The sequence below is a fragment of the Hippocampus bargibanti genome, linkage group LG09, assembly GCF_051943395.1.
Source record: "Hippocampus bargibanti isolate YZ-2025 linkage group LG09, ASM5194339v1, whole genome shotgun sequence".
NCBI classification, from domain to species: Eukaryota; Metazoa; Chordata; class Actinopteri; order Syngnathiformes; family Syngnathidae; genus Hippocampus; species Hippocampus bargibanti.
This window is the reverse complement of record NC_142742.1, coordinates 2,418,239-2,436,534: the sequence shown is the minus strand read 5'-3', so window position 1 is coordinate 2,436,534 and position 18,296 is coordinate 2,418,239. Positions and strand designations below refer to the sequence as shown.

Genomic DNA, 18,296 nt, shown 5'->3' with positions numbered 1-18,296 from the left:
CTTTGGAGGACAAGGATCGTGCCATGACGCCACGCTCCGCTCATCGACGACATGGAAGATTTTTGCCAAATCTTCTGCATTGCGAGTCAAGTAGGATGCCACATTTTTTTTCTTCTCTCAATTTTTTTATTTATTGAAATTAGCACAACGGTCGTCATCAATAAATCGAGACGATCCCATATTGGTGCTATGGAATTCCGCAGTTGACTTTTGATTTTGATTGATTTGATAAATAGACAAATGTTAACTAGGTAAACAGGTGTCAGGAAAAACCCAAAAAGAAGCTTAGGAAGCACAAACGAGCCTTTTTCGGGAGGCAGAAAGCTAACAGGACTAAAATGTTGCTGATCAATAAATTGGCATCATCAATAAACTGCTTTGTTGTGGTTTATTTTTTTATTTTGTATGTTTTTTTTTTTTTTTTTTTAGTCTAGATCCACATGAACATCAAGACGCGGGAGTGCGGTCTTTAAACGTTCCACCGTGCTGTGTTTGTCTTTGACGCCGGGCAGGTCGCTGACGAACAGGTACTCCAGATTTCTGCAAAACAAAAAAACAAAAGCCACTTTACGTATTTATTGGGAAATTGAAAATATGCCGTCGAGCGCCATTCCAGAATTTGTTTGGGTTTTGCTTTTTTTTTTTTTCATGCTTGGGTGCCGGTAAAGCGCTGACTGTGGCCTCTGGCAATGTTTTTTTCCCTTCCACAAGGGGGCATCATTTATCATTTCCCCTTTTTTTTCATGTTAGCGCTTTGTTCCAAATTCAGCTGTTGTTAAAGCACTATATCAATAATAATAATAATAATAATAATAATACATTTAATTTACAAGCGCCTTTCAAAACTCTCAAGGACACTTTACAGTCACAGGATATTAATAATAATAATAATAATAATAATAATAATAATAATAATAATAATAATAATAATAATAATAATAATACATTTCATTTTTAAGCGCCTTTCAAAACTCACAATGTCACTTTACAGTCACAGGATCCATTTTTCTGTGGGTGAGCAGCGGCAGGCACATGCGCCAGCGTTCACTCAACCCGGAATAACTCAAATAGATAGAAAGTTAGCTAGCTAGCTAGCTAATAGATAGATAGTGAACAGATAGCAAATAGATAGCTAGCTAGGTAGCCAGCTAGCTAGTTAGATAAACAATAGATAAAAAATAATCATATTTATTGGATTGCCTTTTGGACACCTGCCCCCATTTCAAGCTAAGATAACTCCAGACCCATATAACTTGGGAATTAACTCTTTTTTTTTCTGATGAAAGAAGAGAGTTGAAGGTTTCTTACACTGCATTGAATGTTATCTCATTAATAATAATAATAATAATAATAATAATAATAATAATAATAATAATAATAATAATAATAACAACAATAATAATACATTACACTTTAAGCGCCTTTCAAAGCTCTCAAGGACACATTACAGTCACAGACAAGATACTATAATCAATAAAATACAATCACAAAATAGAATACAATAAATAAAATACAATTATAAATTGAAACAAGAGAAAGAGCGACACAGAAAATGCAATTATACTCTCTACTTTCACCAGAAAAAAAAGTTAATTCCTAAATGATATGGGTCTGGAGTTATATGAGCTTGAAATGAGGGCGACTGTCCAAAATACAAAGCAATACATACATATTGATTTATATCAAAGTCAAAGTCAGCTGGAACAAAACACGAACATGGAAAATAAGGGAATTCTGCCCCCTTGTGGATGCGAAAAACATTGCCAGAGGTCTGGCCAGCCCTTTATAGACATCCAAGCAAGAAAAAAAAAACTAATTTGGAAATTTTCAATTCCCGAATACATTCATGAATGGCAGTGAATGAGTAAAAACACAATTATAATTTTTTTAAAAAATCTATACATAAAGTACATTTAAAATAAAAAAAATACACATAATAGAGACGAACTAGCCTGAGTTTGTGCAGAGCCACCAGGCCCTTATCAGTGACGTTCCCGCACGACACCACCTCCATGATGAAAACGCTGCTCTGCAGATTCTCCAACGAGCTGAGACGCTCCAAACACGCGTCCTCAATGTAGATGCACTTGCGCAGCTTCACCTCCTCCACGTGCTGCAAACCCTCTGCGCAAAAAAAAATTAAAAAAAAATAGAAACGCAATATACGGCAAAGGGTGGACATTTTCAGTCAAATTTTAAGAGACAGTAAATATGTTAGGAGGGAAAAAAATGACAATGAGACATTGTTTTAAAATGTTTTAGATGTATATACAGTGATACGTCAGCTTAGAAACTTAATTAGTTCCCAGAAAGTGTGTTTAAGGCGAAAAGTTCATCTGCTGAACATTTATTTTCCATAAGCAACCATTAAAATGAGAGTAATCCGTTTCTAGGTCCCCATAAAACATACTTTTCTACTAAATAAGCCTTAAAACTACACATAATATACATATTTAATGTATAATAAATGTGCTATTGTATTGTAATTAAAGAAATAAACTACTATATAATAAAGTCATTTTATTTACATTTGTGATGGTAGTTGATGATATCCGAGTGAAGTTGCCGTGCTTTAATACCCTCACTCACACTGTCCCCTGCTAGCTGCTTTTCGTTAATCCAAATCAACAGAAGTTTTTCAACCTCTTCTATTGCCCGAAACCGTTGCTTAGACAACACAGAAACACCCTTAGCAATGATCGAGTTAGCATACTGGTACTGGGACGCTAAGTCACACAAACGCACACCTGGTGGGTGTTTTTCGATGATCTTCTTCTGCTCGATTGAAATTTTCTTTTGTGTCTTCTTTGGCTGAACACTAGCCTGTGGTGGGGTCTTTTTCGGTCAAATAATAATAATAATAATAATACATTCAATTTATAAGTGCCTTTCAAAACTCTCAAGGTGACTTTACAGTCACAGGATCAGTTTTTCTGTGGGTGACCTGCGGCAGCCACATGCACCAGCGTTCACTCAACCCGGAAGTAACTCAAATAGATATAAAGCTAGCAAGCTAATTGTGGAAGTAACTCAAATGGATAGAAAGCTAGCTAGCAAGCTAATTGATAGCTAATGGCTAGCTAGCTAGGTAGCCAGTCAGGTAGCCAGCTATTCACTCTTTTGATGGCTCGTCATGCACGTCGGGTGAAGTATAACAACACAACAACGGTCAGTCACTAATAATAGCAAAAGTACTCCACTCGATAACAAACCACATCTGCACTCAAAATAATTAGGTGACAAAAACTTGTCCGCCAGCCACCGTGGCGCTGTTCGACCGTGTGCTTTGGTGTACATCCGCCAAAAAACTAGTTTGTATGCCAAGATTATATTCTCGAGACTATAATGTTCGTAAGGAGAAAAGTTTGTGAGCTAAAGCGTTTGTAAGCCGAGGTATCACTGTAGGAGGGAGGAGTTCGTGTAGGCACGTTTGTCAAACCAAGGTGGTCGAAGCCCCGGTACATGATGCACGAGTCGGTAGCGTCGATGGCCTGGATCTTGAAGCGTCCCAGAGGCCCGGTGGGTAGTGCGTTGTAGTCCCCGTGCCAGCGATCCAAACCCACGAAGCGCACCTTGGCGCCGCACCTTAGCAACCACTCGGACGCCGCCCGGTCGGGACCCGCGGCCTTGATGCGCTCGTGGTCCACCCTGTATCATATATCATATATCATATCATATATCCTATCAAATTGAGAGATTGAATGGCTTTGTGGATGATAATGTCAAATTTGGACTCTCGTTCAAAAATATGATTTCAACTAGTGTCAGAGATGTTCCATCGGACACAGAAAGATTGTTTTTTACTGCCGGCAGGAGACGTAGTCATTCATGACAGACGTCTGCATTCTGCAGCCCTCTGTCAAGCTATTTATTGAGAGTATATGCAAATTTAAGTGATACATTAGTAAAACATACTTTTCTTGATTAGAATACCACACCGCTTGAGTTCTAAGCGCGAACAGCTGTAAGCAATAAAACATTGTCTCTTCCATGAACTGATACATTTGTAACCTGAGCTCTTCCTGTGAAGGAGTTTCAAGTCGTAAATTGCTTCGGTGATAAAGGAGTTTCCCAAGTCCTAAATTATGTCCAAGGCCAGACCTGTTGACCTTAGATTGACCCCAGGTTGTCTGTGCTTCAAGTGTGTCTTCGAGTCACACATGTTGACTAAGCATATAACGGCATGAAACGTTTAAATATGATAACTTCTTATTCTCCATCAAGTAGAAATTAAAAAAAAAAAAACATTTACTTTTCAAAAATGTAATAAGATTTAATAATGGGGTGGTAAACAAAAATTGCAATACATCACCATCAAATTAATTTGTAACAAACAGACACATTAATTTCATCTGTGCTGTATGTCATGCATATTAGCATATTTGACAATAAAGCTGACTTTGACTTTGACTTTATTAAATGTATAATTTTTATTATAATAATCATAAAAACCATGATAATAATCATAACCATAATGCCTGTCTAGATAGGTATCGATTGGCCAGCTAGCTAGCTTTCTATCTATTTGAGTTACTTCCGGGTTGAGAGAACACTGGCGCGTGTGGCTGCCGCTGCTCACCTACAGAAAAACTGATGGCTTGACTGTAAAGTGACCTTGAGGGTTTTGAAAGGCACTTAGAAATACAATGTATTATTATTATTATTATTATTATTGACCATAAACCAGGATTGATATAAAATGAACGTACTTGTTGAAAACTGCATTGAGCCAGCCCCAGAAATATCTCCGGCTCGTGTCTTTTTGCTTCACCGCAGACTGCGCCACCTTCACAAGTAGCTTCATCTGCAATATTAATTTAATACAGTTCGATATTTCATATGATAAATTAATGCTGGCAGATTTCTCCCCGATATTTGGAGCGTTTTGTGACCTACCCTTTCAGCTCAGCGGCTTTATTTACATGTCAACCGCGGCCATTTTGTTCGCGTAATACGTCATCACACAAGGACCTCCCCATTGGCTGCCTGGTCAAAGTAGAACTCTCGCGGGATTAAACGCGGGTTTTGGGTTTCATGGAGGAAGTTAGCGGCATCGATGACCCGAGAAGGGAAGAGGAGGAGGAGAAGGAGGAAAGTGACAAGAGAAGGCGGAACGATCGCTGCAAAACACTTTTAGCTTTGTCCTTTTCTTTTTCTATGCAATACTTTTGACGAGAAGTTGCCATGTTACGGATCGTGGCCACGAGTGCTTCGTTAAAGGCTGCTAGCGCTAAGTTGCTACATGACACCTGCACAAGACGTTTGCACAGGTAAGAGAGCTAAAACGAAAAAAAAACATAACAGAAAGAATCCCGATAAATTTCCCCACTTTTCTGATTTTGGTGACTATTTTTATGTAGTTTTACGACATATTTTGCTTTTCGAGAAACTTTTGTTGAACTGTTTGCACTGGTGGGTATTTTACAGCATAACTAGCAAATAACTGAACGATAAAGTAATTTTTGGATTTGTTTTTGTTTTTATATCCCGTAAAACTACTTTAAAAGAACAAGGGCATCCATGTTTTTTATATTAGTCGAGCAGACTGAAGGCTCTTGGGGCAGGGCGATTATGTAATACCCTCCCACCCCTGAGACCAACGCTTTACGGTCGACCCCCGTTATTCGCGGTAGATAAGGATCAGGCCGTGCCGCAAATTGTCAAAGAAACCGCGTATAACTGACGCCTATTAAAATATAAAAAAATAAAATTAATTGATGACATTTCGATAAACTGGTGTGCAGATCCACTTCACAGTATAAAATTCTAAGGGTTTGAATACATTTCCTCGCGTGGGTTTTCTCCAAGTACTCCAATTTCCTCCCACATATTTTAAACATGCATACCGAATTGATTGGACACTCAAAATTGTCAATATAAAAGTTTGGTGGACAATGCATGCCCTGCGATTGGTTGCTAACCAATTCCGGGTATGCGCGCCGCTTACTCACTAAAGACAGTTATGATAGGCTCCAGCACCCCGCCCCCCCACCCATGACCTATGACCCTCGTGAGGATAAAGCAAAGCAGAAAATGGATGCTTAATAACGCTACGACAGATTGCACGATGTTGTCCTGCTGTACGTTTCAAAGGTCATGCTGGTTGTGGAGGACAGCAGGACGTTGAACCGCTTTGTCAACAAGCGGGCCTCCATATGGGTCGGGACACTTTTTAATGTATGTCATTGTCACCGATGAACGTGCGCTCTCTTCCAGTACGTGCGATGTGGCCGTGGTGGGCGCTGGCATCGTGGGTCTGGCCACCGCCCGGGAACTCGTCCTGCGACACCCCAACTTGACCTTTACCCTGTTGGAGAAGGAGAAAGAACTCTGTGAGGGGAAAACTATGTTTTTTTTCAGCTTTTGTAAATATGTATAAAGGCATTTTAATTTTTAGTATTTTTTTTTTTGGGGGGGGGTGGCATACTGGGGATTGACACACAACATTGTTGTTGTCAAAATTCGGATCAATACAATGAAATAAATAAAATGATATTCATTGATGAGGTAAATAATTTTAATATTGTGTCAAAATTTACAATTCAAAGCTTGAAATTAAAAAAAAGATGGGTTTTTTTTTACTTTGGGAAAGTGAATTTATTCTGAGAATTATTATCATCCAAAAAAAATAAATTATGTCATGACAATGTAATTTAAATATGAATTAATTAATCTCTGAATTTTGTTTTAATGCTATTTTTGTCTATGTAAGCTCTCAGTCGTACAGGAGCGGTCCATCCATCGATGAGAAGGTTTCTTCAGCCGTCATCTGTACACATTTGAAGGTTTCGGACGTTTCTTATAAAACAACAAAATCCTTCATTAAACCGGTGTGGTGGGGTGAGGTTCAATTTGGATCGTTCATACAATAGCCTGCTTAGGCAAAACAGGTTAGACAATGCTGATGAGGTAATACCGGTGGGAGTGGAGGAAATGGGCCAGTCGTTAGTCAGGAATGTAGGAACAATCAGTGGGGCCACAGGGAGTGGTCCTCTGCTCCCCCCCCCCCAACCTTCACATTTGTACAGATGACGGCTGAAGAAACCTTCTCATTAATGCTATTTTTCAATAAGAAAATAAATCAATGTCATTTACATGTGAAATAAATGCTGAATTTTGTTCTAATGTTGTAATTCCATTAAAAAAAATCAATCAATATAATTTACATGTGAATTAATTAATTGGTGAATTTTGTTATAATGCTAGAATTCAATAAGAAAATAAATCAATGTAATTTACATGTGAAATAAATGCGGAATTTTGTTCTAATGCTATAATTCCATTAAAAAAAAATCAATCAATATAATTTACATGTGAATTAATTAATTGGTGAATTTTGTTCTAATGCTATAATTCAATAAGAAAATAAATAAATGTAATTTACATGTGAAATAATTGCTAAATTTTGTTCTAATGCTGTAATTCCATTAAAAAAAATCAATATAATTTACAATATAATACAATATACAATTTACAATATATACACAATACAATACAATATAATTACAATATAATTTATATTTTTACAATCAATATAATTTACATTGGTGAATTTCGTTCTAATGCTATAATTCAACAATAAAATAAATCAATGTAATTTACATGTGAAATAATTGCCAAATTTTGTTCTAATGTTGTAATTCCATTAAAAAAAATCAATTAATATAATTTACATGTGAATTAATTAATTGGTGAATTTTGTTCTAATGCTAGAATTCAATAAGAAAATAAATAAATTTAATTTACATGTGAAATAATTGCTGAATTTTGTTCTCATGCTAGAATTCAATAAAAAAATAAATGTAATTTACATGTGAATTAATTAATTGGTGAATTTTGCTATAATGCTATAATTCAACAATAAAATAAATCAATGTAATTTACATGTGAAATAATTGCTGAATTTTGTTCTAATGTTGTAATTCCATTAAAAAAATCAATCAATATAATTTACATGTGAATTAATTAATTGGAGAATTTTGTTCTAATGCTATAATTCAATAAGAAAATAAATCAATGTAATTTACATGTGAAATAATTGCTAAATTTTGTTCTAATGCTGTAATTCCATTAAAAAAAATCAATCAATATAATTTACATGTGAATTAATTAATTGGTGAATTTTGTTCTAATGCTATAATTCAATAAGAAAATAAATAAATAATTTACATGTGAAATAATTGCTAAATTTTGTTCTAATGCTGTAATTCCATTAAAAAAAATCAATCAATATAATTTACATGTGAATTAATTAATTGGTGAATTTTGTTCTAATGCTATAATTCAATAAGAAAATAAATAAATGTAATTTACATGTGAAATAATTGCTAAATTTTGTTCTAATGCTGTAATTCCATTAAAAAAAATCAATCAATATAATTTACAATATAATACAATATACAATTTACAATATATACACAATACAATACAATATAATTACAATATAATTTATATTTTTACAATCAATATAATTTACATTGGTGAATTTCGTTCTAATGCTATAATTCAACAATAAAATAAATCAATGTAATTTACATGTGAAATAATTGCTGAATTTTGTTCTAATGTTGTAATTCCATTAAAAAAATCAATCAATATAATTTACATGTGAATTAATTAATTGGAGAATTTTGTTCTAATGCTATAATTCAATAAGAAAATAAATCAATGTAATTTACATGTGAATTAATTAATTGCTAAATTTTGTTCTAATGCTGTAATTCCATTAAAAAAAATCAATCAATATAATTTACATGTGAATTAATTAATCGGTGAATTTTGTTCTAATGCTATAATTCAATAAGAAAATAAATCAATGTAATTTACATGTGAATTAATTAATTGGTGAATTTTGCTATCATGTTATAATTCAATAAAAATAAACCAATGTAATGTACATGTCAATTAATTGGTGAATTGGGTTCTAATGCTATAATTCAATAAAAAATAAATTTAATTTACATGTGAATTAATTCATTGGTGAATTTTGTTCAAATGCTGTAATTCAATACAAACATTCATGTAATTTACATGTAAATTAATTAATTGGTGAATTTTGTTCTAATGCTATAATCCCCCCCCAAAAAAAAATAAAATAAATATTGATACTATATTCATGTTAAATCATTTACATCAATATTTGTGCATTTGAGGAACTATTTTTTTTTTTCAATCAAATTGCCCAAATGACATCTAAAAAAATTAATAAATACATTTTCTTCTTGGTATTTTTTTCTTTTTTGCATCCTCCAGCGATGCACCAAAGCGGCCACAACAGCGGCGTGATCCACAGCGGCATTTACTACACGCCGGGCTCGCTCAAGGCTCGCCTGTGCGTGCGAGGGGCGGCGTTGGCCTACGACTATTGCGACAAGAAACAACTTCCCTACAAGAAATGTGGCAAGGTCGAGTCAATTGAAGGATTAGCCTTTATTAGTTTTAAGGATTAGCCTTTATTAGTCTTGCACTGGAGACATTGACACAATTTACAGCAGCAAAGTGATGAAAGGAAAGGAAAGAAAGAAGTAGAAAAACAAATACAGGCGCTGCTGTAAAGGCAGCCACTCTCGCGACGCCATCTTGAAGTCAAAACAACAACAAAAAGACGCAGACAGTCAGTCGATCTAAAGCACTTGCTGCACCCTCTATCTAGAAAAAAGAAGAGAGGATCAAAGCTTCCTTTTCACCAGTGGATCAGGGATGTCATGGTGAAATATGCACATCTGCTACAAGCTAAATGTTGAAAGCAAACACGAAGCTGTAGCATCCATTGATGAAAAGACATTGTCTGATATCTACTGTCCCACGCACTGTAAATCCGCTTCAATTCCAAGCCGCGACATACGCATCGGCGCTCTGCGCTGACGCTCCTTTCTTCTCATCTTGGGCTCTTCAAGCCATGCATCCATCCAACTGCAAAAAAAGCACAATCGCCCCAGAGCTGTTCACTGGTAGTCAAATGGCACTGACATTCCTCCCAATCAAAAACGGTGCTGGCTGATGTTAAGTCTTCTTAAAATAGACAAAATGGGCTTTTTTTAAAAATAAATATTTTAAAGCAAATTGATGCCAAAAAGAAAAAAAAAATCACATTTTAAAAAAATACAGTCGTGCAAAAAGGCAAATATACTTTGTATTTATTCTCACGTAAAAAAAGCCCACCCAAAAAGTTATTTTAGTCATTACATAATTTTTATGACTTTTCCACCAGATATCAAAAATCGTCATGCGCTAATTGCAAGCTACTCAATAATAATAATAATAATAATAATAATAATAATAATAATAATAATACATTTCATTTCTATGCGCCTTTCAAAACTCTCAAGGTCGCTTTACAGTCACACGATAATTTTTTTCTGTGGGTGAGCAGTGGCAGCCACACACGCCTGCGTTCACTCAACCCGGAAGTAACTCAAATAGATAGAAAGCTAGCCAACATGTAGCTAATAGATAGCTAGATAGCTAATATGTAGCTAGCGAAATAGTTAGCGTGCCAGCTAGATAGCTGATAGCTAATAGATAGCAAATAGCTAGCTTGATAACTAGCGAGATAGCTAATTAGATAAACTTAGTAGAAATACAGTATGTAGCAATTGATGGTGGCCTATTAGAACCATTTTTACTATTCCGATTGTTCAGATGTTTTTTTTTTGGGGGGGGAGAGGGACAGATGTGACTTTTTCGAGCGCCTCGTTGTTGGCCGCAAATGTGTGTATCGTGTATTGTTGCAGCTCATCGTGGCAGTGGATCAGGAAGAAATCCCTCGCCTCCAGGCGTTATACGAGCGAGGCGTGAAGAACAACGTGCCGGGTCTCAGCATCGTGGACGCAAAAGGGATCAAAGAGCGAGAGCCGTACTGCAGGGTAAGGTTCACGTTCCATTGATTGGCGCTGATGTTGATTTTAAGTGAATGATAGCATGTTGAGTCGTTATTATAATAATAATAATACTAAATGTTATTTATAAGCATCTTTCAAAACTCTTAAGGTCACTTTACAGTCAGAGAATATGTTTTTCTGTGGTTGAGCAGCGGCAGCCACACGCGCCAGCTCAAATAGATAGAAAGCTAGCTGACTAGCCAATAGATTGCTAATAGATAGCTAGCTAGTTAGACAATGAATAGATAGTAAATAGATAGCTAGCTAGGCAGACAGCTAGCAAGTTAGATAGCAAAGAGATAGCTAATAGATAGCTAGCTAGCCAGTAAGATAGCGAATAGATAGCAAATACATAGCTAGCTAGGTAGACAGCTAGCAAGTTAGATAGCGAAGAGATAGTGAATAGATAGCTAATAGATAGATAGCTAGGTAGACAGCTAGCTCGTTAGATAGCGAATAGATAGCAAACAAATAGCTAGCTAGGTAGCCAGCTAGCTTGTTAGACAGCAAATAGATAGCAAATACATCGCAAATAGATAGCTAGCTAGGTAGACAGCTAGCTCGTTAGATAGCAAATACATCGCAAATAGATAGCTAGCTAGGTAGACAGCTAGCAAGTTAGATAGCGAAGAGATAGTGAATAGATAGCTAATAGATAGCTAGCTAGGTAGACAGCTAGCTCGTTAGATAGCGAATAGATAGCAAACAAATAGCTAGCTAGGTAGCCAGCTAGCTTGTTAGACAGCAAATAGATAGCAAATACATCGCAAATAGATAGCTAGCTAGGTAGACAGCTAGCTCGTTAGATAGCAAATACATCGCAAATAGATAGCTAGCTAGGTAGACAGCTAGTTCGTTAGATAGCGAATAGATAGCAATTAGATAGCTAGCTAGGTAGCCAGCTAGCTCGTTAGATAGTGAATAGATAGCAAATATATAGCTAGCTAGGTAGACAGCAAGCTCGATAGATAGTGAATAGATAGCAAATAGATAGCTAGCTAGGTAGCCAGCTATCTCGTTAGATAGTGAATAGATAGCAAATATATAGCTAGCTAGGTAGACAGCAAGCTCGTTAGATAGCGAATAGCTAGCAAATAAATAGCTAGCTGGGTAGCCATCTAACTCGTTAGATCGCGAATAGATAGAAAATAGCTAGCTAGGTAGACAGCAAGCTCGTTAGATAGCGAATAGATAGCAAATAGATAGCTGGCTAGCCAATAGATAGCTAATAGCTAGCCAGCTAGATAGCCAGCCAGTCAGCTAGCTAGATAGCCAGCCAGAGAGCTAGACAGCAAATAGATAGCAAATAGCTAGTTAGCGAGATAGCCAGCCAGATAGCTGCATAGCTAGATAAATAAATCCAGAAATATTGACACTAAATGCTGATTTCATACCATTAGCTAGCTATGTTGAAATTCCCAGACTGCGCCATCTAAAGGCCATTTTTTTATCTTGGTTGGAATTATTGTGTCAGGGCGTCATGGCGCTGGACTCGCCGAACACGGGCATCGTTGATTGGCGGCTGGTGGCGCTGCAGTACGGGAAAGATTTTGAGGAGGCCGGCGGCAAGGTGGTGACGCAATTCGAAGTCAGTGACATCTCCATGGCCACCGAAAGCCCTGCGGGGGGCGCTGAAGGTAAAAAGTTGTAGAAGAAGAAGATGTAAGAAGAAGCGTATACACGCACACTGATGATGTCATCATCGTGTCCTTTCCAGGACTCAAACATCCAATTGCCATTAAAGACAAGAAGGTGAGAGATGCTAATATACAGTGAGAAACGCCATTGGCCCGCGCGCTAACAATTAGCATCTGTGTAACCGCTGTGGTTAGCATTTAAGCAGATGACAGATAACAAGAAATGGTGCATCAATACATAATCACGCTCACAGGCGGCCTTCTTGATCCTCTGCAAAGAACGACTTGAATCACTGATGTACTGACGAGCCAATAGAGGAACTTTGGGTCTAGTAGCGCATAGCCACAAAATAGCGCTCGTACCAGAATGATGAAAGTGAATTGAAGGAGAAAATATCACACCCCCCAAAAAAAATATTTGTTGATTTTTTTCTTCTTCACATTTTTCTTTTATTTTGAAATAATTTGCAAAAATCAACCAATTAAAGCGTCCCCAATTTAGCGATTAACTAATTCGCTGCCATTCCCGAATTTATTTAGGAATTGAAAAGCATGAAGTGGAGCGCCATTCCCTAATTTGTTTGGGTTTTTCTTGCGAGGGGGTGCCGGTAAAGCGCTGGTCAGACCTCTGGCAATGTTTTTCCCTTCCACGAGGGGGCAACATTTGCCTTTTGTCAATGTTAGCGCTTTGTTACACCACTTGTTTAAAGCGCTATATCAATCAATGTGTGTATTGTATTTTGTACATATGCCCCCATTTCAAGCTCAGATAACTACAGACCCATATAACTTGGGAATTAACTTTTTTTCTGATTAAAGAACAAAGTCTAAGGTTTCTTACGCTAAATTGAACGTTGATGTCATCCTAAAACTCAATATTTTGAAGGTCCTGCAATTTGAGTGATAATGACAGGTGTATTTTGTACACCTGCCCCCATTTCAAGCTCAGATAACTCCAAACCCATATAACTTAGGAATTAACTCTTTTTTTTCTGATTAAAGAAGAGAATCCAAGGTTTCTTACACTTCGTTGAATGTTTGTCGTCCTAAAACTCAATATTTTGAAGGTCCTGCAATTTGAGTGAATATGACATGAATATGCCCCCATTTCAAGATCATATAACTCCAGGCGCATATAACTTAGGAATTAACTCTTTCTTTTTCTGATGAAAGTAGAGAGTCTAAGGTTTCTAATGCTGGATTAAATATGTATGTAGCCCTAAAACTCAATATTCTGTGGGTCCTGGAATTAGAGTGAACATGACAATAACCCTGGCACTGGGGTGGACACATTTTCGCACATCGTCTGGCAGTGAATAAGTTAAAAATAAAGAAGAAATGTTTGGAATAAGACATCATTGAATAGTTTTCATACGCACCCCCCTCCACCCACTAGGGCAACGAGCTACGCTGCCGCTACGTGCTAACCTGCGGGGGGCTCTACTCGGACCGCCTGTCGCAGATTTCCGGGTGCAGTCGGGAGCCTCGCATCGTCCCTTTCCGAGGAGATTATCTGGTCCTCAAACCGGAGAAGCACTATCTGGTCAAAGGCAACATTTATCCCGTAAGACGCAATCTCACCCCCTCCCAAAATGTTGCATAACAACTCATTTAATGGCCACATGGTTTTCATTATTGCTCAGAGTGGAATTCCAAACTTTTCCTGCCCTCGTGTTCCCTCTCATATCGCATCTTAGTGGAAAGAGGAATTTCACGATAATTGTTTTATCAGGTTGTGTGTTTAAAGGACAACCGACACACTTTTTTTTGTTTCCTAACTGACATCAGAAAAACGTTTTATAGCATCTAAAATAGCCAAAACACGCAGGCTGATATTTTTAATCAAATGCAAAACACCAATAAAAATGACTTAAAAATGCCACAAAATGAGCTTGGAACTGGGCACATTCAGAAAGTCCCGCCCCCTTGTTCGTGACATCACGCCAGGATACTCCTTCACAAACTGCCTGGCTCCAGAATCAAAACAATGGCTTCAGATTTGGAGAAGATTATTTCTTGTTACTCATCCAGTTATAATAATAATACATTTCATTTCTAAGCGCCTTTCAAAACTCTCAAGGACACTTTACAGTCACAGGATACGTTTTTTTGCCTTGGGTGAGCAGCGGCAGCCACACGCGCCAGTGTTCACTCAACCCGGAATAACTCAAATAGATAGAAAGTTAACTAGCTAGCTAGATGGATAGCCAATAGATAGCTAGCTAGATAGCCAGTCAGGTAGCTAATAGAAACCAAATAGCAAGTTAGATAGCTAGCTAGCTAGATAGCCAGCCAGATAGCTATTAGACAGCAGTTTTGTCATGGTATGAAATTCTACCAATATGATTCCAATAGTTCTGAAGAGGAAAGCATAAATGTTTGTAATCGATTAAGGAAGTCCTTCCGTATCAATTCTGGACTCCAATGTAGCGCCCAGAAAATGCACAAGATGGCGCACAAGCTCCGTTGGAAATGGGCTGATATGTATTATTATTATTTCATTTCAGTGAAAATGTATTTCTATTGTTGTAACATTCGTTTTTATCTTTTTCCTGAGGTACCGGATCCTCGTTTCCCCTTCCTGGGCGTCCATTTCACGCCGCGCATGGACGGCAGCATCTGGCTGGGACCCAACGCCGTGCTGGCCTTCAAGAGGGAAGGATACAAAATCTACGACTTTAACGTGAGAGACTTAGCTGACGCGCTGTCGTTCAGGTTGGTCCCGCTAACGTTACATCCGGCTGATTTGTCGCAAAAAAAAAAACACAATTTGCGCTGACGTCTGGGTAAGTTCTCAGACGTACAGGAGCGGTCCATTGATGAGAAGGTTTCTTCAGCCGTCATCTGTACTTCCTTTAAGGTGTCGGATGTTTCGCTTCTTATCCAAGATGCTTCGTCAGCAAACTATTTTTTTGCTGGTATTTTTGCCCCTATATATATATATTCCTACTGTCAAGACGTGGCGGTGCCGGATTCTGCTATGATACGTCCCTACTCTCAGGTTGGGGGGAGCAGAGGACTATTTTTTTCATAAAACAGGTTTTGCTGTTTTATGAAAATAGCTTCTTTTACTCCCCTTTAGTTTGAAAGGTGTGTAAAAGAAGCTATTTTCATAAAACAGCAAAACCCTTCACAAATTCGCCATGGTGGGGTGAGGTTTAATTTGAATCGTCCGTACAACAGACTTCTTAGGCAACATAGCCTTAGTTATGTTGATGAGGTGATACCAGGGCAAATGGGGCAATCAGGCAGGACAATGGAAGTAATCAGTGTAGCCACAGGGAGTAGTCCTCTGCTCCCCTCAACCTGAGAGCAGGGACCTATCATAGCAGAGTCCGGCACCGCCTTGTCTGGACAGTAGGGATATATATATATATATATATATATAGGGCCGAAACTACCAGCAAATTTTTAGTTTGCTGACGAAGCCTCTTAGATGAGAAGCAAAACGAACCACACCTTCAAAGAAGTACAGATGACGGCTGAAGAAACCTTTTCATCGATGGACCACTCCTGTACGACTGAGAGCTTACACAGACGTAAAAATAAAAAAAATAGCGCTGTCATTTCTTCAAATGTGTACTTTGCTGTGTCAGAGGTCTTCAGAAGCTGGTGTTGAAGAACATCACATACGGCATCGGCGAGATGTACCGAGGCATCTTCATCGGGGCGCAGGTTAAAATCCTGCAAAAATACATCCCAGAATTATCCCGTAGCGACGTGCTAAGGTAAAAAAAAAATAATCCAAGAACGGACGTGAAATGTCATTTTGTAGCCTGATTACCGTTTGGTCCTAGGGGTCCGGCCGGCGTGCGAGCGCAGGCCTTGGATCGCGACGGCAACCTGGTGGACGACTTTGTATTCGATGGCGGCGTGGGCGACCTGGGCAGCCGCGTGCTACACGTCCGTAACGCTCCTTCGCCCGCCGCCACCTCCTCGCTCGCCATCGCCGAAATGGTCGCCGACGAGGTGGATCGGCGCTTCGCGCTTTAATGGCGGCATCCGGGTAACCAGGATGTTGCTTTTGGCGGCCGCTGTGATTATTATTATTATTATTATTATTATTATTATTATTATTATTATTATTATTATTATTATTATATATATTTTATTTAAGAACGGATTCATAATGATACATTTCATTTCTAAGCACCTTTCAAAACTCTCAACGTCACTTTACAGTCACAGGATTAGTTTTTCTGCGGGTGAGCAGCGGCAGCCACACGCGCTAGCGTTCACTCAACGCGGAATAACTCAAATAGAAAGCGAGCCAGCTAGCTAACACCTAGCCGGCTAGATAACTAGCCAGCTAGGTAGCTAATAGATAGCAAATAGACAGCAAATAGCTATCTAGCTAGGTAGCCAGCTAAATAGCTAGATAGCGTGTCACAGAATAAGTTTTTTTTTCTATGGGTGAGCAGCGGCAGCCACACGCGCTAGCGTTCACTCAACCTGGAATAACTCAAATAGATAGAAAGTGAGCCTACTAGCTAACAGTTAGCCGGCCAGATGCCTAGCTAGCTAGATAGCTAATAGATAGCCAGCTAGATGGCAAATAGACAGCAAATAGATAGCTAGCTATTATATAATATGACAACACAAAGACACAGAGTCATTCATTCTTCAGCACTTGTTGTACCCTCTTTGTGACATGAAGCAATTCATTGCAATGTTCATTTTTGAACATGCCAAACTCTATTTCAGTGACTTATTGCCATGATAAAAATGGCACGAAACCGTAAAACCAAAGACAACAAAAAACAGTGCTAATATCGCATAGTTTTAGACTCTGAGCAAGAATGCACTTTACTTACCCATTAGGTGAGAGGTGGATTTTCAGGGCAAGTTTTTCTTTTGTTTTGTTGATATACTCAAGCGTGCTTAAAGGACAACCGACGTCTCCGGACAAGTTGTGTCCATAATTTGTAAAATGGCTTCAAATGACTTCTACTCAGCGTATTTTAATAAGATTCCACCGCATATAGCTATATTTTACCTTTTAAGACTCGCGCTGAATATTCAGGAAGTCTTGTTTTTGAGTTGGTGACGAGTCCGTACGTGATGTCACTAAAGGAACGCCCCTGACCGAAAAAAAGACACATTGTAGCAGTCCTTCCATCACGTCAATGTATTTTGCTGTACTTGTTTGGTCTGAAAACCTTGTGTTGCACCCAAAAGCCGCCAGAAGAGGGCGTCCAAGCTCCATATAAGGAATTCATCAGCCTGTGGAAACGTAGGTGGCCACAGGAGGTAACCATTTTGTGCTTCTTTTTGGGTGAGACATTTCCCACCAATGTTGCCTCAAAATGGCATGGAATAAATTCTTTAATCGATTGCAAACACGTATGCTTTCCTCTTCAGAACTATTTGAATCATATTCATAACTGGATGAGTAACAAGAAAGCATATTCTCCGAATCTGAAGCCATTTTTTTTTGATTCTCCAGCAATGCAAGACGTCTTGGCGTGACGTCACGAACTGGGGGCGGGACTTTCTGAAATTGCCCAATTCGCAGCTCAATTTTTTTGCTGATTTTGGACACTTTAAGTCATTTTTTTTGGTGTTTTGCATTTGAATAAAAATATCATACTGCGTGTTTTGGGTATTTTAGATGCTATAAAACATTTTTCTGATGTCAGTTAAAAAACAAAAAAGTGACGTCGGTTGTCCTTTAAAAGGTATCTTTGTAAAATACGCTCAGTAGAAGTCATTTGAAGTCATTTTACAAATTATGGACACAACTTGTCCAGAGGTGTCAGTTGTTCTTTACATTACAGCT

At 38.0% G+C, this 18,296-nt stretch overlaps 2 protein-coding genes and 1 long non-coding RNA gene across 3 annotated transcripts in view; 1 reads left to right on the top strand and 2 right to left on the bottom strand.

The window, feature by feature from the left end:
- Positions 1–18,296, bottom strand: part of LOC148893266 (uncharacterized) — a 115,356-nt gene that overhangs the window by 12,663 nt on the left and 84,397 nt on the right. The gene's annotated exons all lie outside the window — the stretch shown is intronic.
- On the bottom strand, positions 405–4,951 carry dmac2l (distal membrane arm assembly component 2 like). Its single transcript, XM_089004348.1, has 5 exons — positions 4,897–4,951; positions 4,710–4,804; positions 3,440–3,648; positions 1,953–2,124; positions 405–540 (listed from the first exon to the last, which is right to left on the bottom strand). The coding sequence occupies exons 2-5, from the start codon at positions 4,802–4,804 to the stop codon at positions 426–428; spliced, it is 591 nt and encodes a 196-aa protein (XP_088860474.1). The 5' UTR covers positions 4,897–4,951; the 3' UTR covers positions 405–425.
- Positions 5,079–16,802, top strand: l2hgdh (L-2-hydroxyglutarate dehydrogenase). Its single transcript, XM_089004343.1, has 10 exons — positions 5,079–5,270; positions 6,217–6,332; positions 9,253–9,404; positions 10,734–10,865; positions 12,355–12,517; positions 12,598–12,632; positions 13,914–14,081; positions 15,075–15,232; positions 16,114–16,245; positions 16,315–16,802. The coding sequence occupies exons 1-10, from the start codon at positions 5,185–5,187 to the stop codon at positions 16,508–16,510; spliced, it is 1,338 nt and encodes a 445-aa protein (XP_088860469.1). The 5' UTR covers positions 5,079–5,184; the 3' UTR covers positions 16,511–16,802.